This window comes from Polypterus senegalus, chromosome 1 (genome assembly GCF_016835505.1).
Source record: "Polypterus senegalus isolate Bchr_013 chromosome 1, ASM1683550v1, whole genome shotgun sequence".
Taxonomy (NCBI): Eukaryota; Metazoa; Chordata; class Cladistia; order Polypteriformes; family Polypteridae; genus Polypterus; species Polypterus senegalus.
The window spans coordinates 29256470-29280962 of NC_053154.1; the positions used below are offsets into that span (position 1 = coordinate 29256470).

The 24493-nt window shown below is 37.8% G+C and overlaps 2 gene segments (V, D, J or C); both read right to left on the reverse strand.

The window, feature by feature from the left end:
- LOC120523672 overlaps positions 1-1899 on the reverse strand; it is an 826057-nt gene extending 824158 nt beyond the window's left edge. The window contains 2 exon segments of the C gene segment in view: positions 1445-1753; positions 1834-1899. Of these exon segments, the coding sequence occupies positions 1445-1753; positions 1834-1882 (358 nt within the window).
- Positions 1900-23826: 21927 nt separating this feature from the next.
- On the reverse strand, positions 23827-24289 carry LOC120523705. The segment is given in 2 exon segments: positions 23827-24143; positions 24224-24289. Coding segments are annotated over 2 exon segments (366 nt in total).
- Positions 24290-24493: the final 204 nt, after the last annotated feature.

Below are 24493 nucleotides of genomic sequence, written 5' to 3' on the forward strand. Positions count from 1 at the left end.
ATAGCTTTAGCCATATTTCTTGCATTGTCACTGACTACCGCATGCACTTTAGATTGGTCGATACGCCAAGTGTCAAACATGTTGGCGAACGCCTCGGATATGGCTACAGCTGTATGGGACCCTCTAAACTCTTGTGAGTGAAGCACAATCTTTTGTAGCTTGAAATCTGTGTCGATCCACTGCGCAGTTAAACTCAGCATACTGGTGGGGCTCAAATCCGAGCTCCAAATATCAGTCGTGAAGCTGAGGGCTGCAATATCTGTAGCCAAGAGCTCATGGACGTGAGTTGAAACGACGTTATACATCTCAGGTAAGCACACGTCTGAGAAATGCCGTCTACTAGGCATGGTGTAACGGGGCTCAATATGGTCTATAAGCCTGCGAAATCCAACATCCTCTACAACAGAGAATGGTTGATCATCCAATGCGATGAATTAAATTATCCTTTTAGTAATACCTTTAGCTTTGGCACTGTCATTGGCAAACTTTTTTGCCTTTTCTAAGAAGTCAGCCACAGATGGAGTGGGTGTCTTAGGACTGGGAGTAGCTACTTTCCTTTTCGCTGCTGCTGTTTCCGTAGCCGCCGTGTCTTTCTCGTACTCTGCATGATGTTCGGGGTGTCTTGATTTTAAGTGATAAATTAAACTTGAAGTGCTGTACGTTTTTGCAGATGTACCCCCTCTGGACAATTCAGCAGAACAGTGTCTGCAAACGGCCGTTTTTGCCTCTTTCTCTGACGCTTTAAAGTGCTTCCACACTGCTGACATTTTGCTGCATAAATTGCGCGCCTCTCACTCTACGCGGGTTACTATTTGATCGCGTCATTAAAAACGTCATTGTTCGGCAAAATGTATTCGGCCGAACACCGAAAGTGCTTTTTTTGGCTATTTTCGGCCGAATTATTTCGGTTGCCGAACATTCGGTGCATCCCTAGTCTAAAGTGCTCATCTTTAGGAGAGAACATGTGAACTCCACACCAGTAGTAACTAGGCCACAAACCCAACCAGGATCCTTGGAGCTGTAAGACAATTGTGCTAACCACTGCACCACCATGCTGACTTAAGTTTTGCAAAATAATCATGTTATCTGTGCAAAGGATTTCATTAATGTAAAAAAAATCATTTTAAAGCTTGAGAAATTTCTAATTTTTGTTATTGTTAAAAAAACTGCATTTTAATTTCAAAACATATTCTACAGTAATTATTAATAAATACAGTAAATAGAACTTATGCACTTTGCATGAAAAAGCCCATGGGATCCTGTGGTTTTCTGTTTTTTGTTGTTGTTTTTTTGCTGATATAAACAATTCTTGGTGATAAAAAAGGAAAGCCAAAAATAATCTCAAGAAGTATTACACTTTTTTTTGTTTAACTCCCAGATAGCAAACATGTTTGTACATTTTTTCAGTTTTTGTCATGCCTAACACTTCCTTTTGCTCACTGTGTATCTCTGGTACAGTAATACACAGCCATGTCTGAAGTCTGCAGGCTGTTCATCTTTAAGTAGACCATGTTGTTGGAATTGTCTCTGGTGATGGTAAATCGTCCCTCAACAGATGTTGCATACCACTGGCTGCTGCCATCATCATCGATTGCTGCCACCCATTCCAGTCCTTTACCAGGAGGTTGACGAACCCAGTGCATGTAGTAGTCACTGAAAGTGAACCCTGAGGCTTTACACGACAACTGGTGTGACTGTCCGGGCTGTAGAGTTACAGGATCAGATTCCTGCAGCTTTATTTCTGCAGAAACACCTAAAAAAATAATGAAGAAATTTAAAGTCTGTTCAAACTCAAAACAAATTTGTTGTAGACTTATTATATGAAGCACTTACCAAAGATATACAGTGTCATTAAAATCAGCATCAGGTCTATGAGCCCCATTTTGAAATAAGCTTTTGTTTGTTAGACTAACATTTAAAGCACTGAGATGTGGTACCTTTTATAGCTGCTGTTGAGATCAGATAGGAAGAAGCAGTAGAGACAACTTTGCATAAATCTCATAATGGGAGGTGCAGGTACAATAAATCACATAGAATTGTTCATCAGCTGTATAAGCTTTTCAGAGATGCTGTTTAATTTTTGAAACACTGAATTCACTCGTGTTGAAGACTCTCTACAAATTTATAACAGTCACATTACCACTGAATGTACTTAAATGTGCTAAACCTTTGCTTGATTTTTAGTCTGATTTTTGAACTAACTTATGAATCTGAAAAATGTAGCTATTCAATGCTGCTAGCCATGGACACATTAAGGATATTCATTCTTAGTTTTTCTTTAAACATTATCATTACACTTACATCTGCTGAGTACACATCAATTTTTAGAAAACTCTTTTAAACTTAAAATTTAATGAGTATTTGTATAATATAAGTAATTAATTGTATTAGTTTAATAACAATCATAATAATGTGCAAATGGCTAGTACCATGTCCAGTAATTGTTCCTGCCTTCCTGATTTTTGCTGGGATGTGCTCCAACGTCCCCTTGACCCATCTCAGGTTAAGCAGGTTTAGAAGATGAATGGATAGATGGATAGCTGATTTTATGGGGGGATACCATGGAGGACTGCACTGTTCAATGACAAACATAAAAGGACATGACTGAACTTTGCCTAGACCTACTGAGAGAAACCAAAATCCTTCTGGAAAAATGTTGATGAAACCAAAGTAGATCTGTTTAGCAATGCATACCACTAATTATTTTATAGGATATGAAAATAAGCTTACCAATTAAAGTATACAATTAAAAAGAGTGTGGCATCCATAATGTAGGAGAAAGTGGGCATTACCCATTCTTCTAAGCTTTAGTGGCACACCAGACATGTTAAGAAAGCAGATATGCCAGACATCCAGTTGTAAAAATGCTCCATTTGTATTCCAAACTAAGTGACTAAACTCCAGCTTATACCAGGATCTGTTTATACTTCATTTGATAACAAAGGTGTACATCAGAGTTGAACAGACATCTTTCTCGAGGCCCCTCTGCAGACTGCGCGAGCAGTGGTTGTACAAAGTGGACTCAAGCAAGAACAAAGAACTGTAAATTAATGAATGATAACTATGATTGACAGAAGAACTCGAATATGAGGAGACACTGATTTTGTAACTGGAATTGACACTAATTCAATCAGCATAAGTTATGCATTCCCTTTAAATTCTCTGCACTATACTGAAGAATCTCTCTGAGGATATTGTCTAGTTCTCTCTGGTGGCTTTCTCTAGAGAACTCTGAGGGAACTCCCACGGGAGCTCTTCCTTCATTCTCCAAAATGAATGAAAACCCCTGAAACCTGCTCTCTTCCTTGGGAGCCGAAGCCAATACAGTTTGCCAAGCTAAACACTGAGGCAGTCTGAAGGCTGTGGAGCAGTCATTATTTCAAGAGGAGAACTTCAGCATCTAAACTCTTATTCCAGAAAGAGCAACGCTTTTCCCTATGAAGTGAAATCTTTCCCTTTTCTACTTTTATTGGCATCCCTCTAGGTGGGCAGGATAAATCAATCTACAATAATGTGCTTGGGCTGCTACGTTGCATATTGAGTTGAAGGTCTTGAATATATTAAGGTAATCATGAAATCAGAGATAACCAGGGCTTTTACGATGGTAATAAGCAACCCAGAGTTAGAAAATTGGGGGTTTCCAACAGTAAAATGACCCAAAACATGCACCAAAGAATGCTGAAAAAGGAAAAATGGTCTGTGTTAAATGGACCAGAAATGAGTTCTGATGTTAATTTAATAGAAAACCTTTGAAAAGTGCTGAAATCTGCCTTTGGGGAAAATGAAACCTGCAAACTGAAGAGTGAAACAAATTTCAGCTGAAGAGTATGAGAAATGTGATCCTTTATTCTGACCAGAACTTGGCCAGTCTGATTAATTTATGTCTTAAGTTGCTGTCTCTTGGTGATTGCTATAATTTGATCTGGTGCTACTCCTTTATTTTGGAGAAATTACTTTGCCATTTCAGATGTTTGTAGTTTGTTACTACACTTGTTAGCCTTATGCAGTTGCTACTGTTTAACATATAAAAAGGTTTTTGCTGTAATTTTTATTTTACTTACTGTAGTGTTGAGAGTTGGGGTTAAGCGTGAGAAACAGAGCCCTTTATTTTGCGTGCATAGTCTTCTGCAAACCAACATTAAGGAATTTTGCCCTGCTTTGCCACTTCACCCTTACCTTCAGTCTTTTGCTTTTATACTTCTTATAATTTTCATTTTCAGAGACTCTTACCATGTTCCCTCACTTAGTGGCAGGTGTAGGGCTGGAAGTCCCTTTTCCAGTTGTTTTCCCTCCAAATGATTTCTAAGTTTCTCACTAGTACTAGATTTGCTACTTCTGTTTTGTAACATTTTTTGTACACATTTAGGGATCTTATGATTTCTAGCATTTTGTCTTTTCCTCTTTAGGGTCCGCTGTGTGAATTATAGTGGAAAGATTCACTGGAGGATGGTTAATTGACGGGTTTTTGCTGTGGTCCCTTCTGATGCAGTTTATTTTTGTGGTAGTCTGTTTTTTCCAATTTCTTTTCTTTCTGCTGCTCTGATGCTTTGATTTTTGATAATGTCTAACCTGAATGCGGTTACATGTAATGTAAGCACACTCAAACCTCCTCAGAAACATTTTATTTCACAAGGAAATACAGCTGCACTTTGTGCAAGAATCACGTTACAAATTTGTTTTGTGCCTTTTTGAGATGCTATGCCAAGATTTCTGCATTTACTACATCCTCGGAGTTGAAAATCAGCTTGTGGGGCAATGATGGGGGCTGATTTTGTTAGGTGTTGTTAAAGCTGTCTGGCAGGGAAGTTACCTGCCGTTCAACTCCCTACAGAAATGAATTTTATTTCACAATGACAAAATTTTGCCTTCTTTCTGAATATAACCTTATAATTGGTATGAATATGAATGCCTTTATTGGCCTATCTTACGATAAATCCCCACCCTTGAAAATTCAATGTATCTCTCCATCTTCTTGTTAGCTAGTGCCATTTATGGCTGACCTTAATTTGCTTGATTCCTCTTTTTTTTAACAACACTGTAAAGGATTTTTTTTCTTTTCCTTCTCTCTCTATAAATCTCTATCTTGGATTGATTATATTTTTATATCTAAATGTCAGATACATTGTAAAAGGGTGCAAGATTATACTCAAAGTACATTTTTAACTTTCGGGATGTGCAAATGAGATCTATTTCTTACAAATCAAAATGCGTAAATAATACCAAAAACACTCTTGAAATGAGTGATCATTTTGTGAATTTCTATAATGATCTTTCTCTTCTTTAGCTATACCTAAACTTTTTTTGGATGATGCTTTGCAATTGGAAGCTCCTTTTACTATCAGTAAACTTGCTGATGCTCTCAAATCTTTTTCTAAAGGGAAGTCCCTGGTGACTAAACAGATTTCAAGCAGAAGTAATGCTGACCTTTTGGCCTCATCTGCCACAAATTCAAAGCTTCAAACTTTATTTTAAACCAGCATAAGGACTCAGCTGTGTATTTTAATTACTGTCCCCTGTCATTGATGAATACAGACTTGAGATTACTAGCAAAAGTGTTAACTTCTCATTTGAAATGGACATTACTAAACAACTAAATCCTATCCAAAAGGTTTTATTCCATTTTTCCACGCTGCTATTTGCATACATCTTTTTTCTTACTATTAACAATGACTCTTCTATAGGCCTCCCTGCTGCACTTTTTTCATTGAATGCAGAGAAGGGGTTGGACAGAGTTAAGTGGCATTTCCTTCACGGAGTGTTGGAAACAGTGGGATTTGGACCCTCTTTTGTTGGTCTGATTAAAACTCTATACTCCTTTTTTCCAAGTCTCCCAGCTTACTAACTGTAAAATATCTCATCTCCATCCTATACACAGGTGTACCAGGCTGAGATGACCATTATCTCCCCTTCTTTGTGTTCTTTCTCGTGAGCCATTATCAGTAGCTTTATGCACATCTTCCATCTTTACACCTATTTGTTACATAATACTCAACACAGAATGTTCACCGACCTCTTATTAAATATTCTCTTTTAGATGGGGGGAAATCCTGGATGTATTTTTGCTGTGTATGCTTTTTTCAGGGTGTTGGAACTTAAGGATTATGAATGTAACCTTAGTATTTGTCTTCAGAGTATTTTGAGAAAGTGTAATGCCATCTTTGTTTTTCTATGGGCTCCACCATTTTGCATTTCCTAGTTGTAATATTTCACTGTTAGAGTGTCATGTGCTACTTACTCTTATCAAGAATAAATTTCATGTTCAGGTCGGAGACAGACATACTACCACAGTGAATACTACAACTTAAACAATTCACATGACATGCTAACATGAAGGCTGTTAAGAAGGACCAGGTGAAACTGAATAGTGATAGTGATGCTGTATGGTCCACTGTTTCATGACTTGGAGGTGAAGGTTGCTGACTTGAAAATTAACTTATGTCAGGGATGCCAGGGGCCATGACCCGGCCGGGACGACAGGAAGGACCGGATGTGGGACTGCACCCACCCTGGATCACGTGGGGGTTGCCTTCCAGGTTGCTTTGGGGGCCACGGGTACAGGGCATGGAAGCCCTACCCTGTAGGGGCCCGTGGTCACCGCCAGGAGGCGCCCCAGTGCCTTGGGGACCTGTTACCCCAGCACTTCCGCCACACCAGGAAGTGCTGGGGGGAAAATTTATGACAGCGCCCGGAAAGCAGCCGGGAGGACAGCCGGCACTTCCGCCACGCTGGGGCGTGGCCAGAAGAAGATTGCCGGGAACACCTGGTGCTCATCCGGGTCCTCTATAAAAGGGGCCGTCTCCATTCATTCGAGGCTAGAGTCGGGTGGAAGGAGGACGAAGCAAGAGGAGTGTGGAGGCGGCCCGAAGAAAAGGCATTGTGGCCAGGACTTTTTGGGGTTTGTGCACGTGATTAAGGTCTGTGTGACCACTGGACTGGGTCTTTGTGACCATATTATTGGACATATTGTGTTTAATAAACGTGTGGTGGTTCTTAAACAAGATGTCCGCCTGTCTGTGTCCGGGCCAGGTTCACACTTAATATACCTTAAGAACAATATGATATCTTCTATTGCCCAAACCTGTTGGCACTCAGGCCCACTGCAGCTTTAAACATTGTGTAAGATATACACACATCTCCAGAGACCAAACAAGTGAAAACAAGCTGGGAGAGATAAATGGAATGTCTATTGAATTTGACACCAAACTCTCTCTGGTCACTTTTACAACCTTTAAAACCTCAGCACATCACAACCCTATGGGCGCAATTCTTTTGAAATTTTGGGTGCAATTCTTTTGAAATCTCGCCTCACAGATCCACAGACATGACCGCAACTACAAAGAAATAAATCTGATTTTGGTGGAAACTCAAACATTTTCTCACCTTTTTTGTCTTATTTTACCATGTGCTTCATCTAAGGACTATGAATTGACTGAATCCATTCATTGAATAAAGCAAATATTTGAACATTTGTCAGAAGGAAATCTCACTTTGTACTTACCCAAACCCTTTAATCCAGTAGGTCATCCTCTTGTCAGAAAACAATGATTCCGGGAAGAAGGGAAGTCCTTAGAAATGTTGTGGAGATTTTTCTTTCCTTTATTTAAATAGATCTTTAGCTTTTAAAAATTTATTTGGAAGCTGGTAATGCATGTTGCCACATTCTTTTACAACTACAAGGTCAACCATGGAAGTGCAATGTAAGGTACTGTATTTTGCTGGAGGCATCAAAATCCTAATTTGTTTGTACCTACAGCTGTTATTCTATTTCTTCTACAATCAAACACACATCACAACAGGTAGCAAAGGGAAAATATTCAAACATTACAGATAAAAAATTATTAAGGTGTAGGAAGGCAGCAAATTTGCATCATCACTGTGAGAAGTGCATTAAATGTTAGTACTCTCAGGGCAAATTTGACACATATCAAAGTGTTACCTGAATGGCTTCTGATGGCCTGGCTTGGGAAGAAATGGTGCAAAGACTGGATGGCAAATGGACACTAATGTGATATTAAATCCTAGCAACCATCAGAAAGCCATGTGTCATAGCTGCTTGTTTATCACCTCTTTTCACTTACCTGTATAAACTGTGAGCATTAAGAATGTTTGCCTCACTTTAACCTTGTCACACGCGTACACTTCAGGAACAACTTATGGGTTTAAATGATGACAATATTACCCTGGACCAACCGAGTGTGCTAAGCAATAATGGTATCTCTTCTTCTTTCTCCTCTGCAGAAAGGAAGATTGATGTGCCATCATCTATGATGTCACGTCCGGGGTTAGCCCATCTGTATCCACCTCTTCCTCCCAGAAATCATAATAAACGGAACCACCGCCATCCTGGGGCAGACTCAACCAAAATAATGGGACTAGTCTTGACTCGGTGTTGAGATATGTTTTTCTTTAGTGCCTTTTGTTCTTTTTATAATATATGGGTTCTGCATTCGGGTGCCCTAGACCTTTTATGAACTTCTATGTGATTTCTTACTACCTGTTTGCTTGAAGTGCTTGAAGTTTGCCATCACTTCTGGTTTGAGTGGACGCTGGTGGGAGTGGTCACCATTGCTCGCTGGTAACTAGACTATTGAGTTTTGCTATGACTGGTGATTTTGATGTATTTTTTTTTTTGCCATTTTTGCTGATATCTCTGCGTGGCTGCGTATGCTGTGTATGCATTTAGCTTCAGCTTAGATCCCATTTCATTTGAAACTGACCGGTTTGTTCTCTGAATGCCTGAGCTGCCTGTGGCCTCACCTACAATGGGGACTGGTAGGATATTCACCTGGTTAAAATTTGTCTGGAGTCTTCCGTCGCTCGCTATCCAACCTGCAACTGTCCTCCTCCAGTATTCAGTTGCTGAGCTTCTTCGACTGCATCTTTTCCAGTCTGTGCCTCTGCTGTCTGTGCTGCATTTTGACCCGGACGTCATACTTCTCCCTCATTGGAGATACATCCATTGTGGGTCCCGCCGGAGATTCCAAATGGACGCCTCGAAAGGAATTAACTCTTTCTGGTCCGACTTTTTGCACCCTCCACGTAACACAGATAGGAATGCTGACCACAGCGTGTCGGCCAGCTTAGCTTAGTCGACTAACACCACTGTCAAATGCGACAGCAACATTGTCAGCTTCGGTCTACTGAATATCCGCTCTCTCACGAGCAAGGGACATCTCCTTCAGGATCTCCTCATTGACCGTAAGTTTGACTTTCTTTGTTTAACCGAGACTTGGCAGCAACCTCAAGAGTTTTCACAACTTAATGAATCAAACCCCCCTACTGGTTTGTTTAAAATTGTCAACTACATGCCTCTGGCTGTGGAGGAGATGTTGTGATAATTTATCGCGAGAAGTGGAAAGTGTTGCCGTTGCCTGCACCTGCTGTTAGCTCTTTTGAATCAACTGTGTGTCAATTGTCTGGGCCAGTTCCTACCATCATTGCAACTGTCTACCGTCCTCCTAAATCCAACAATGATTTTTTGAACAATCTTGCTACCTTTCTTACCCATTTATCTACAATTACTCCAAATATAATTCTGCTGGGGGATTGTAATATACCTCTGGACAATATCAATATCCCTCCCACTAGAGACTTTTTATCTTTGCTGGAGAGTTTTGGATACCAGCAGCACACTGATGTTCCTACCCATTGTAAAGGACATATCTTGGACCTAATCTGCTGCTCTGATGTTGTTCCTCTCGATCTTACAGCAGATGAACTCACTATAACCGATCATTTTCTCCTTTCATTCAATGCTAAACTTACTTTTTCTGTTCCAAAGCTTCCCCATCTCATAGCTTTTCGTAACATTAAGAATATTAACTTGAATTTCCTGTCTTCTAGAACTGATTTCAAAATGGACTTTTAAAATTTATCCACACCCATAGAACTTGTCTCATATTATAACACTTGTCTTAATGGTATTCTTAATTCTCTTGTTCCACTAAAAACTAGATCTGTTTCTTTTTCTTTTTCTGCCCCCTGGTTTACGCCTGAACTTCGGCTTCAGAAAGCTAAGGGCAGGCAACTTGAAAGGTTATATAAAAAATCTGGACTCTTTGTCCACAAACAGATGTATAAAAATCATGTACTCTACTACAAAGATTGTATAGCCCAAACCAAATCTAACTATTACACTCAGTTAATTACTTGTAATACAGGTAACACCAAGTCTTTGTTTTCATTACTTAATAATGTTACACAAACTCCAGATTCCTTACCATCTCACCTTTACTCAATTGCTTTCTGTAATTCTCTTATGTCCTTTTTAAATCAGAACATACAGAGGATACATCTGCACCTCAGTCCAGATCCTCTCTGTATTTCTTCTGAACTACACTCGCCTATTCACTCCTTTTCCTCTTTCCAGCTTCCCACTTCCTCTGAAATCTCAGATCTCATCTGCAAATCCAAGTCATCTACTTGTCAGCTGGACCCCTTCCCTACAGTTCTGGTTAAAGTCTGCCTCCCCTATTTGTCCTTCTCATTTCTGCAATCATTCACTCTTCTCTTATTACTGGTATTATTCCCTCATCTTTTTAAACTGCTGCTATAACCCTAATACTGAAAAAACTTGGTGCTGATCCTACTAACTTAAATAATTTCCGCCCTATTTCTAATTTGCCCTTTATCTCCAAAATTCTCGAAAAAATAATGGCTATCCAACTCCACTCCCACTTATCTCATAATAATCTATATGAAAAGCTCCAGTCTGGTTTTCGCCCCCTTCACAGTGCAGAAACGGCACTTGTTACAATTACCAATGACCTTCTTATGGCTGCTGACTCTGGTCTAATTACTATTCTCATCCTCCTTGATCTAAGTACGGCCTTTGATACTATTTGTCATACTATTCTCCTTACTAGATTATCTTTGATTTGAATTACCCACACTTCACTTGTTTGGTTTAGATCTTACCTCTCAGGCCTCACTCAGTTCATTCAGCTAAAAACTTTCATATCCAAACCCACCGCTGTTACTTCTGGTGTGCCCCAAGGCTGTGTCCTGGGGCCTCTTCTTTTTATTATTTACCTTCTTCCCCTTGGCAATATTTTTCATAAATATAACATTCATTTTCACTGTTATGCTGATGACACTCTTTCTTTCCACCACCTTCGCTTATTGACTGCATTGCTGAAATTAAATCCAGATTTTCTTCGAATTTTCTTAAATTAAACAGTGACAAAACTGAGATTCTCCTGATTGGTTCAAAATCATCATTATCCAAAGCCAATAATCTTTCTCTTATTATTGATAACTCCATTGCTTCCCCATCACCTCAGGTCAAGAGTCTGGGTGTCATCCTCGACAGTACTCTACCTTTCCAATCTCACATTAATAACATCACCCAGTCAGCTTACTTTCACCTACGTAATATTAATCGCATCCGCCCCTTCCTCACTCCCCATACCACTGCCATTCTTGTTCATAGTCTTGTTACTTCTCGACTGAACTATTGCAATTCACTCCTCTTTGGTCTCTCTAATAAATCTCTTCATAAGCTTCAGCAAGTTCAGAATTCTGCAGCACACATCATTACTCGAACCCCATCTATTCACTATATTACTCCGGTCTTGCAGCAGCTTCATTGGCTCCCGATTAAGTTTCAAATTGATTTTAAGATTCTGCTATTAACATTTAAGGCCGTTCATAACCTTGCCCCTCCATATCTGTCTATCCTTCTTCATGTTGCCATTCCATTCATCTGACCGTCCCTCTCTCATCTAACCACCATGGGGAGCAGAGCATTCAGCCGTTCTGCTCCCAAGCTCTGGAATTCATTACCTACTGAGCTTAGAAATATCAAATCATATTCATCGTTCAAATGTAAGCTTAAAACACATCTGTTTAAAATGGCTTTTTCTTTATGATTACAGTGGTTATGTTTGGTTTTAATTTTTATATTTTCTGCTGTTTTTAGTTTATAATTGTGTCTTCTATTTATTTATTTATTTATTTATTTATTTATTGTTCGGTGTCCTTGAGTTCTCAGAAAGGCGCCTTGTATAAATAAAATGTATTATTATTATTATTACAAGAAATATTTCACTGTTTTATTTTTTTATTTAAATATAGCATAATATAAAACGTCAGACTTCAAATAAAATGTTTTCTTTTGTACAAATGAAATACCATTATATGTGTATATAGCTGTAAGCTGAATGTTTATGTAAATGTATAAAGTTAAAGTAGAGCATACTGTATACTATTGTCACATGTGCACATAGGTGGTAGCTAAGCGGCTCTAAAGAGGGTAATTCCATGCCAGACCAGGGAGTGGCAAAGTGCACTGATCCTTTTACTCTTTCTTCTGCAGACCAACTATCAGAAGTTCAGCCTGGACCCGAAGATGACACTTCCAGCTCTGGGCCCGTTGACGTCATTTCCACTAATTGGCTTGTCTTTTTTTTTCCTCTTTGCTGTACCAAGTCTTCAAATATACCAAACCTTTTTGTGGTGTCATTTGTGTTATTTGACACATATCTGCAAAGTCATTTAAAGTACAAATCACTATAAAGTATTGCTTTTTTATTGGTTACTGTAGTTACCTTATCATTTTTTTTATCATTTATTAATCAATAGGACAGGCAGTATTACCACCTCACAGCACTTATCATTACAATTGACATTAGAGTTTGGTTCTCTCTTCATCCTTTTCATATGCAGTTCTAAAATTAGATAAACAATGGGGTCTACTTTTTTGCATGTTGGTTTATGGCATGTTGGCATGTTGCTTATTTTATTTGAGTAAATGATAAAAAAAAACTAATATCTGTTATGTATTGTTTGCTGCCTAAACTTAGATTCGGTGTGGGAAGATGATTGTTAGGTGTGCCATGACAGTACACTAATTAGTGCTTCTGCTTCTGTCGTGGCGAAAAATTCATCATCAGAAGGCTTTTTACCTAAAAATAAAGGCTATTAGGACTCGAGATAGACAGACAGAGTTTTAAGGCTTTATTGCAATAAATCAACAACACGGACTCAACCCAATTCGGCCGAATGAGATTGAGCACTGATCATTACAACAATTGAAGTATTTATAACAATTTCTTATCATTTTGGCAGCGTTCGATTAGCTCATTCTACACCTGGCTTACTGTCCATTATTCCTCTTGGTGTCTGTTTGGCTTATTCAGATTGGTCTAAGACTGGGTGGAAGGCTTCCTCTTCACCATTTTTGGGCTTTACTATGTAATTTCCTATCTTTTCTGACCTTGCTCTAATGAGCTTCTTTGCTTACCTGCTCTTACTCCCTTCTAACCAGACTTTGAGCTTCCATGAGAACCCTTATTATCTCCTTACTTTTCCTATTACTGGCCCCCTTATGGAATGTGTTATCTTTCTATTCTGTTCCCATTTTCTCTAACTGGCCAAGGCTCCAATTCCATATATGGGTTTTCCTCTCATCGTTTCCTCTCTTAAACCTTCCAAACTTTTTACAATAGTGACATGAAGCTTAAGCTTTAATTAAAAAGAAGTATAGTATGTGCTTTCATTTGATCATTGCCTAATTTGTCTTAATTTCTACACTAAAGTTAATTGCTAATATATTCTTATAATATGTTTGCTAATGCCTGCATTTACTAAGATTTTCTCTTCATGCATTAGGTCAGCGTGACCCTGCCTATAGTAAAAGCTTTTCTGCTGATTCAGCAACCCAGCTGGTTTTAGAGGCCTCTTCTCTATGTTATCTCTTCCTAGCCTTGAATCACAGGTGTTCTCAAACTCTTATCCTGTCCAAAGCTGGTCTCGGGTATCAATTAGCTGTTCTTTTCTTTACTTTGGAAATTTGAATGTAATCCTATAAAATAATGCAATATAACTGAATTTAAGTTAAATATTTGCTAGACCTATCGTATTTGCTTCAATATTCTAATTTATGCTTAATCTAATGTTTTAGAAGCTTTTAATTACTTTTTATCACTTTATATGGTAATTTGCTATTCTCTTATGCTAATAAAAAATTTTCCTTCTACACTTCATGGATTCTGAGCTTGAATCCCATACTTGTTCGTTGTTCATCTGGAGTCTGTGCTGTCACACATGCAAAGCGTTACACAGGGAAAGATTCTGAGGTTGTACACAGCTTTTGAGTTCTCCCTATCATACCCTTAGCTAAAAAGACATCCAGTTTGGAAGACATCTGAAAAACTAGCAATGCTTTCATAAGCCCCACTTCCCTGCCCCCCTCTTCTGGTCTGCCATCTTTAAAACCCCACTGTGTTAAGAAGGTCTGGACTTTCACGGTCCACCTCAGTTACACACACCATAGTGTTTTGAAAGCCTTTGTTCACTATTATTAGTACTACTCCTTCTACTATTACAAAAACGTCAGCATTAAACATCGTAGCTCATGGCACCCTAAAACTTCCTATGACATCTTTTTTCTTTTATGTCACAGTACATTTTCATTCTGTCTGTGTGGCCTTTCCTCCCATATCCTCAGGTGGTCGAGACGAACCAGTAAATTCACACCCATCTGGCCTTGTCTGAACAATCTTTTAAGTGTCCAGATGATACAGGGGATGACCAGCTGGTTTATATCTGATAGGCATTACTGCTAATTTAAAACAAATGACTTCATCCAACTTCTGCACTGGATATTTGTAGTATTTTAATTTTCCAATTTTGGAATTTATTGTTCCTTTTTAGTTTTAGTTTTATGTATATCATTTCAAAACTAAACTATTTCATTTTGTTTTTCTGTAACTCCAGATTATTAGTAATGTTTATATCCATCTAGACTGGGAGAGGTTTTCACTTTTACTTATCAATAATCTTCCTTTTTCTTGGCATATTAAATAGATTAAGTTACATCAGTAACTCAGTTTCATGAACGTGAGTTATAAGAACACATTTGAAGTTTATTGGTCACATTTTTTGAGCTCATAAGGCTTTACAAGTACAGATGACACATGTAGCACAAGAAACTTAAATGACCTGATCAGAGTTACAAAGTGAGTCAGATGTTGCAACTGAATTAGCAAATGAATATTTTAATGTGCCTTTCTTTAGCAATACACAACAGTACAGGTGTATTACTGGGATGCGTGGAATGAGAGTGTATCTACAAAACCCTAGGATGAATGCAGGAATGATCCTTGGACAGGATACAGTTATTAACACACAGTTACAATCTAACACCAATCTGATTTTCAGGTGTCAATCTCAATGCACATCTTTGGGAGTGAATGTGTGAACTCCTACCAGCAGTAACCAGGGGCCTCATGCATAATGCAGTGCATAGAATTTACACTAAAACATGGCGTATGGACAAAAGTGGAAATGTGCTTACGCACAAAAAAATCCAGATGGAAAAATCTGTGCATACACCAACTTTCACATTCTTCCACTCCATAAACCTCAGTTAGTGTGAAAAGTAATGTTCGTGCACACGCCACCCTGACTCCTCCCAGAATTATGCCTATTTGAATATGCAAATCAAACTAAACAGCCCCTTATTTTTCCCCCTTATGTTTTGCATTCTGTGAAAAGACAATGGCAAAAGCACGGGGGGATAAAAGAAGAATTTCAGCGAATACCAAGTAGAGGCAAGGAAAAACATATTTGTTTGTTTAAGCAGTGATATAAACAACAAAAGGAAATTGATCGAGTGACAGAGTGGCAGAGAAACTTGAAAGTTCAAGTTCAGAAAGTCACACAGTGTCCGAAATAAATAAGAAGTGGTCAGATATCAAAGTCGCCGTGAAAGGGTGAGCCGTAGCCCACCGTCTGAGTGTCATATGAAAGTGTATTAGGTTACAGAGAAAAGAAAAACAAAATAGGGACACAGTGGAAAAAAAATTCCAAATGTCAGCTATAATCTTGAAATTTCTAATTTAATCACATAGTTTATTTTGTTGCTAAAGTAGAACATCATAAACCTTATCTTAAAATTGTTTAATTTACTAGATTCTCAGATCCCATCGTAACAAAAGTAGCACATTAAATGCTTCATTTTCTGTGTTCTTCTATGTACTCTATGTATGTGAATCACTACGTGCTTCTTAAACGGACTTTCTCTTCCACCGACAGGACACAGAATACATTACATTCATGATATTACAGCTCTCTGAACAATTTAAATACTAAGATGTATACTTGATATCATTTTCATCATGGTAGGAATTAAAGCATGTATTAAACATGGGGACATGGTGGCATGGTTTTAGCGGCGAGATGGCGCCTCATCCAGAGATTGTTCCTGTCTGCCACAACATGCTTGCTGCACCGTGTGTGACCTTCGATGAAATAATTTATTGCAGCAGAATTGTCTTTCTCAAACGTACTAATCTCAAATTCCTGTCCTTCCTATTCTTTCTCCAAGTAACCAATTGACACACAATCAACTCTGTAATAGATGTCAAGCCATCTGTAAGCATTGAAATCCGATTCTTCAAAACTTTTATTGAAAATTGAAATATCTTTGTAGTATATGTTTAATTATTCCATCCATCTATCCATTCAGGGCCAAGCCAATCCCAGCAAGCATATAGTGCGAGGCAGCAACAATTCCTAAACGACATGCCAGCTCATCTCTACTGCTGTGCCATCGTGTCCTCACATGTTTAATTATTAACCATATATATTATTTCAATGAAGTTAAAAATGTATCTGTATAATGTAATATACATACTTTACTGCATTTCATCTTAAAAATGATATCAAGATCTCTAAGAAGATAGAGCTTGGTAATCTAAATCGACTTAGAAGCAGTCATCATCATATGTAAATACACGCTTTATAAAGTGGCTCAGGTTTTGCAATATTATAACTGTAGTGCAAGTTTGCAGTGAGGTGCTTGTACTTGTAAGTACAAACGGTTCTACCAGAAACACTTGATGGACTGATTGACTACGTTTAGAGTTCCTTGGTTGAAACTGTTCATGAACTGCGAGGTCCCTACAAGAAAGGCTCTGAAGCGTTTGCCATACTGTATGTGCACCATTATATAGTTACAGGCTGATTACAATCAGATTCCTTAAACTAATAAGCAATATGACATTAATTTAAGTGTATTTGATAAATCCGCGTCAGGGAAATGGATCTAAAACAGAAAGGGAAACCATGCAGGAACAGTAGCACTGCTTTGACGCTAGGTGCAGCCAAACCGAGTGGAGAACTTGCGTACACAAGGGATTGAGCTGCCGTGAAAATGTGCGTGGTTTAATGACAAGTTTAGTTTTTATACATTACAATGTGAGTGTGGAATTGGACATACGCAACATTTTTGTGCATACACACCTTTTATACATGAGGCTGCAGGCCAGAAACTCAACCAGGAACCTTGGAGTTGTAAGACAATAGTGCTAACCACTGCACCACCATGCTGGCTTAGGAAGCAAAGAATTACTAAAACAAACATCTGCAAAAACAATACTGTTATCTGTGCTTTCACTGATGTAAAAGAAATCATTATAAAGCTTGTGAAATTTCTAATTTTAAGAAATTTAACTTTTTGTTAAAAAACGGAATTTTGAATTTCAGAACAAACAGTAATTATGAGTAATTAAATAGAACTTTATATACTTTGCAGCTGAAAAAGCATAATCATGTGGTTTTCTCTTTTTTTTAGTTGATAAAAACAATTCTTGGTGATAAAAAAAGACAAAAACAAGAGTTTTTATAGTGACTAGCACTTCCCTTTGCTCATTGTGCATCTCTAACACAGTAATACACGGCCGTGTCTTTAGTCTGCAGGTTGCTCATCTTTAATTATCTCTGGTAATAGTAAATTGTCCCTCAACAGATTTTGCAAACCACTGGCAGCTGCCACCAGTATTGATTGCTGCCACCCATTCCAGTCCTTTACCAGGAGGTTGACGAACCCAGCTCATGTAGTAGCTACTGAATGTGAACCCAGAGGCTTTACACGACAACTGGTGTGACTGTCCAGGCAGCAGATTTGCAGGATCAGATTCTGCAGAAACATCTAAAAAAATTATAAAGAAATTTAACATCTATTCAAACTCAAAACAGTTTCGCTGTAGATACATTATATATATGAACCACTTACCAAAGATATATAATGTCATTAAAATCAGCATCAGGTCTATGAGTCTCATTTTGAGATAAGCTGTTCTTTGCTACACTAATATTATCAGCAATGAGCTGCTATACCTTTTATAGCTGCTGTTAAGATCAGATTGGAAGGAGTAGTGGAGACAACTTTGTATAAATCTCAGAATGGGAGGGTTAGATACAGTAAATCACACCAAATTGTTCTTTAAGAATCCTGGCTCTATAAGCTTTTCAGAGAGCTGTTAAATTTTTTGAAATACTGAATTCACTACAAATTAATATTAAAACAGCCACATCACCACTGAATGCAATTAAATGTGCTAAACCTTTGATTGATATTTAGCCTGATTTTTGAAGTAACTTATGAAGCTGAAAAATCCAGCTATTCTGTGTGTCAATACTACTAGCAATGGACACATTTATAAGATATCCATTCTTACTATTTCTGAAAAAATGATCATTACTCTTACGTCTGCTGATCACACATCAACCATTAAATAATTATTTTAAATATAAAATTTAACGAGTATTTGTATAATATTCAGGAATAAATTATATTTGTTTAATAATAATCATAATAATGTGCAAATGGCTGGTGCCTGGCCCTGCCCTGTCCAGGGATTGTTCCTGCTGGGAGCATCTCCAGGTTCCCCCTGAACCCTCTCAAAACAAGCAGGAGTAGGAGATGGATGAATAGATGGATAATGGATATTATGGTTGAATGCCATGGAGGACCCCATTGATCAGTGACAAACGTAAGCCATGATTGAACTTTGCTACTGAGACCTACTGAGTGAAACCAAAATCCTTCTGGAAAAATGTTGATGAAACCAAAGTAGAGCTCTTTGGAAATGCATACCTTACATTTGTTTATAGGAAATGAAATGAGGCTGATCAAGAAAAGTATCTAGTTCAAAAGGGTGTGGGGTTCTCTAATGTAGGAGAAAGTAAGCTTTAGTGGCACTCCAGACTTGTTAGGGCAGCAGATTTATCAGACATCCAGCTGTGATAACCCATAACCGCACCACTCCCCCCCTCTCCCTTGTATTCCAAACTACGTGGCTGAACTCCTGCTTGTACTAGGCTCTGTTTATACTTCATTTGACAACAAAAATGTAAATCAGAGTTGAACAGACATCTTTCCAGAGGCCCCTCTGCAGTCTTCTTAAGCCAGAAGGCACAAAATGGTCTTAAGCAAGAACAAACAACTGTTAATCAACAGTGACAACTGTGATGAGCAGAAGAACTTGCCATATAAGGAAACACTGATTTTGTAATTGGAAGGGATTTGAATCCAGTCAGGGAAAATTATACATTCCCTTAAAGACCTCTGCACTATCCTGAAGATTTTCTCACTGGATATTCTCTGGCTCTCTCAGGTGTTTTTCTCTAGAGAAATTTGAAGGAACCCCCAAGGGAGTACTACCCTCACCCTCCAAAATGAATTAAAACCTCTGAAACTTAAAAGTTTTCAGCAGCCTTTTCTTGGGGAACCAAAGCTGATTCAGTTTACAAAGCTAAGCACTGAGCTGGTCTGAAGGCTGAGAAATAGCCATTACTTCAAGAAGGGAACTTCAGCATATAAACTGTTGTGCCAGCAACAGTAATGTTTTTCGATATGAAGTTGCATACAACACAGCAAAAGGCCTAAGTGTGGAAATCACTGCACACCATAGACAAAGGATCATTCAGGAAAGAGAAAAACTGCACTCCAACACAAGAAGAATTCTCTACTTGAACCCGGAGTAGCAACAGATCAACAACTTCAAACAACATTGGACATTATCTTTAAAGATGTGGCATCATAAAACTGTTTATTTCTGTCAAGAAAAATTAGAAGTCTAAATAGCCAATAAACGGCCAGCCTCTACTATGTTATATGTTTGTGTGAGTAGTCTGCCTGTCTATATATATGCAGTTTTAATATTTCTATAATCCTTGTGGTTATCAATATATCATATTATTCTGTTTCTTGAAACACGTGTGCTTCAGGTATCTTGACATAAGTCTTAAGGCCAGAGACCACCTCATACAACAGAGAAAGTTAAGGTAAATAAAGTGAGAGCCTCACAAAATTATTTAATTAATTACCTGCATTTAGTGGAGTGGCTATGTGTGGGCATGATAAATCACACTCTTTTCTACAATAATGTGATGGCCTGGTGTGCCACTAAAGCTTAGCAGAATGGGTATTGTTTCTTTCAGTAGGTCTGGGCAAAGCTGAATCCTTCTGAGAAAATGTTGATGAAACCAAAGTAGAGCTCTTTAGCAATACATACCACAAGTTAGTTTACACAATATAGTATACAATATACAGTTATAAAGGTTGTGGTGTTCCATAATGTAGGGCAAACTGGGCATTCCCCAATCTGCTAAGCTTCAGTGGCACCTCAGGCCTCTTGAGGTTCCTGGAATTGTATAGGGTTAATAATATATCATTATTTAGAATACATGCATTTCATGAGTGTTCCGTGTCTACAACGATCTGTGTAAGTGTAGGATGAAAGGAAATGCAAGGCAAGAAATGCTGAACACATACCTAAAGCAGAAACTTTTTCCATGTTATACTAATAATGACGTGAAGTTTATAATGTGTGAAGACTTTAGTCCAAATATCAAATAAACATGTGCGCTTTTATTCAACAATATAAGTAAAGTAAAAAAAAAAAAAATCATTCAATTTACATGTTTTTGTCAATGAGTTAAAAACTCAAGCTGAAATGTCAATCAACAGAAAGTTGATACGTCTTCTTGGCTTGGTGCAGAGGTAAGAACTGCTGCCTTTTAACCAAAAGGTTTCGGGTTCAAGTGTGGCCCCTCTGCGTTTTGAGTAGTGAACTGTTATTATTATTACTATAATATAATAAAAGCATACATTTGATTTGAGTCTGTAACACCCGGTGTAAATGTTGGCTACTTGAAAAAGTTAGTGCTTTTTTTATTATTCATTTTTATTCTGGCAATGACGTTCAATTGGTACAATGAACTTGCCTCTCCCTCTCTGAGTTGATGTTGTTTATCTCCATTCTTTTCATAAGAGCAGCGATGACCGCAGTTGGTGCTGTGGTTGATGCCTGCACAGAACTATTTATTGTACCTGCTATCAGACTATCATGTGGCATTTGCGCTTTTGACAGCAGAACAACTAAAAAATGACACATTTGCTGCGATTTCGGACATCTGGCAATGTTTTGTTGATAGCTGTGTTTTGAGTTACAACTCAAAAACTTATGGAGCCATTTCTGGACAAAGGCAGAACTGTAACAACACACAGCTTCTTCACAGCACTTTCACTGGCTAATAGACTGCTGCACTGAAACACAACTCTGCTTGGCACCAGAAGTTAAATGAGACTTCCAACTGGGGACTCAAACCCAGAACCTTTTGATTATAAGGCACAGTTCTTACCTCTGCACCATCCAAGAACACAAATCAGCTTTCTGTGTTGACTGACATTTGAGCTTGGGTTTGGAACTCATTGAAAGCAACATGTAAATTGAATGTTTTTTTTTTTTTTTACTTTGGTTATATTCTTGAATAAAAGTGCACATGTTTATTTGATATTTGGACAAAAGTCTTCACATATTATATACTTCATGTCAATGTTACTATAACATGGAAAAAGTTTCTGCTTTAGGTAGAAAATGCATGTATTCCAAATAATGATATACTGTATTATTTACCCTATACAACTCCAGATCTCACATGCAGATAAGAAGCCTTGGCTTGAGCTGGAAGAAATTTTTGCCCGAGTTGAGTTCCATCAAGGGGAGGATGGAACAGCAGGCTGCTTGCTGCTTGTGCTGATCAACACATTTACAAAACAAAAGATGCTGCTGATAGAGAAGTGCAAAGGAATTTAAGGTGGGCCAGGTTTATGAGTTTTTTCGTAGGCTTCAGGGATTCTAGTGTTAAGAAAGAAATTGTACAAAGACTGGATAGTAAATGAACACTAATGAAATATGAAATCCTACCAACCGTCAGAAAGCCCTGTGTCATAGCTGCTTTTTTATCGTCACTCTTTAGTCATTTGTATAAACTGTGAGTATTAAGGATGTTTTACCACTTTTCTTGAAGTTTGCTAATATATGGCTTTTTAGAGTTTTTGTGTTTTGTTTAAATATTGCATACTGTACAGCTTCAGACTTCAAGTAAAATGTTTTCTCTTGTACAAGTTAAATTCCTTTATATCTATGTATAAGTGTATAACAGTATGTATAACTATAAGCTGAATCTTTATGTAAATGTGTAAAGTGAAAATAGAGCATAATGAATATTGTATTATATTTTAGTTCTGTCTTCATCCTTTTTTAATGCATTCCTAAAATTAGATAAGCAATGTGGCGTAAATCTTTGCATGCTGCTTTTTCGTTAGTTAAGTAAATGATAAAAAAGTAATATTGGTTATGTAGTGTTTTCTTCTTACAGTTTGTTGTGAAGGAAATGATTGTTAGGTGTGCCATGACAGTACAGTAATTGGTGCTGCTGCTTCATGGATTCTGTGTTTAAATCATGTGCTTGTTTATTGTTCATCTGGAGTTTGTGCTGTCACCCATGCAAAGGGTTATGCAGAGAAGGATTCTGAGGTTGTACCACAGCTTTTGAGCTCTCCTGTTACACCCTGAGCTGAGATAACATCCAGTGTCCAGAGGACTAGAAATGTCTCCATAGCCCCACTTCCTTGACTACTTCTTGTCTGCCATTTAAAAATCCCACTGTGTTAATATCCTGCAGGCATTAATCTGTCTTCTTTTTCTGGATATTTGTTGTACTTATTTAATTTTCCAATTTTACAATTTATTGTCTCTTTGTAAGTCTTATGTATATCATTATCAAAACTAAATCATTTCATTTTGTTTTTCTGGATGGATGGATGGATGGATGAATGTAATTACAGATTATTAGTAATATTCATATCAATCAAGGATGGGGTAATTGATCAATAATTTTCTTTTTCTTAGTGTTAAATAGATTAACGTACATCAGAATGATAGTAAAATCCATTCAAACCTTTCATGAACTTGAGTTATAAGAACACATTTCATGTTTATGGGTCACATTTTCTGAGCTCATAAGACTTTGCAATTACAGATGCACACATGTAGCATGAAAAAATTAATTGACCTGATCAGAGTTACACATTGAGTCACATGTGATAACTGAATTGGCATATGTATGTTTTAATGTGCCATTCTTAAGCAATACACAACTTATCCAGACAGCCCTAGGATGAATTCAGGAATGATCCTTGGACAGGACACAGTTATGGACACACTCCCACTTAGTTATACCAAGCAGATCTTAAGGTGTTAATCAGTCTGAAGTGCTCATCTAACGTGTGAACTCCACACCAGCAGTATCCAGGCCACAAAACCAACCAGGATCCTAGGAGCTGTGAGACCATAGTGCTAGCCACTGCACCACCATACTGACTTAAGTTTTGCAAAATAATCATGTTATCTGTGCAAAGGATTTAATTAATGTAAAAAAAAAATTAAAGCTTTTGAAATTTCAAATTTTATTTACTGTTAAAAAATTTGCATTTTAATTTCAAAATATATTCTATAGTAATTATTAATAAATACAGTAAATAAAACTTATGCACTTTGCATGAAAAGCCCATGGGATCCTGTGGTTTTCAGTTTTTTTTTTATTTTTGCTGTTAAAAACAATTCTTGGTAATATAAAAGAAAAACCAAAATAATCTCAAGAAGTATTACATTTTTTTTCTTGGTTAAGTCTCAGACACAACATGTTTGTACGTTTTTTTCAGTTTTTGTCATGCCTAACACTTCCCTTTGCTCACTGTGTATCTCGAGCACAGTAATACACGGCTGTGTCTGAAGTCTGCAGGCTGTTCATCTTTAAGTAGACCATGTTTTTGGAATTGTCTCTGCTGATGGTAAATCGTCCCTCAACAGATTTTGCATACCACTGGCTGCTGCCACCATAATTGATTGCTGCCACCCATTCCAGTCCTTTACCAGGAGGTTGACGAACCCAGCTCATGTAGTAGTCACTGAATGTGAACCCTGAGGCTTTACACGACAACTGGTGTGACTGTCCGGGCTGTAGAGTTACAGGATCAGATTCCTGCAGCTTAATTTCTGCAGAAACATCTAAAAAAATAATTAAGACATGTGAAATCTGTTCAAACTCAAAACAAATTTTTTGTGGACTTGTTATATGAAGCACTTACCAAAGATATACAATGTAATCAAAATCAGCATCAGGTCTATGAGCCCCATTTTGAAATAAGCTGTTGTTTGTTAGGCTAACATTTAAAGCACTGAGATGCGGTACCTTTTATAGCTGCTGTTGAGATCAGATAGGAGGAAGTATTAGAGACAACTTTGCATAAATCTCAGAATGGGAGGTATAGATACAATAAATCACACAGATTTGTCCTTAGGGTCTATGAGCTTTTCAGAGATGCTGTTTATTTTTTGAATTCACCAGTGTTGAAGAA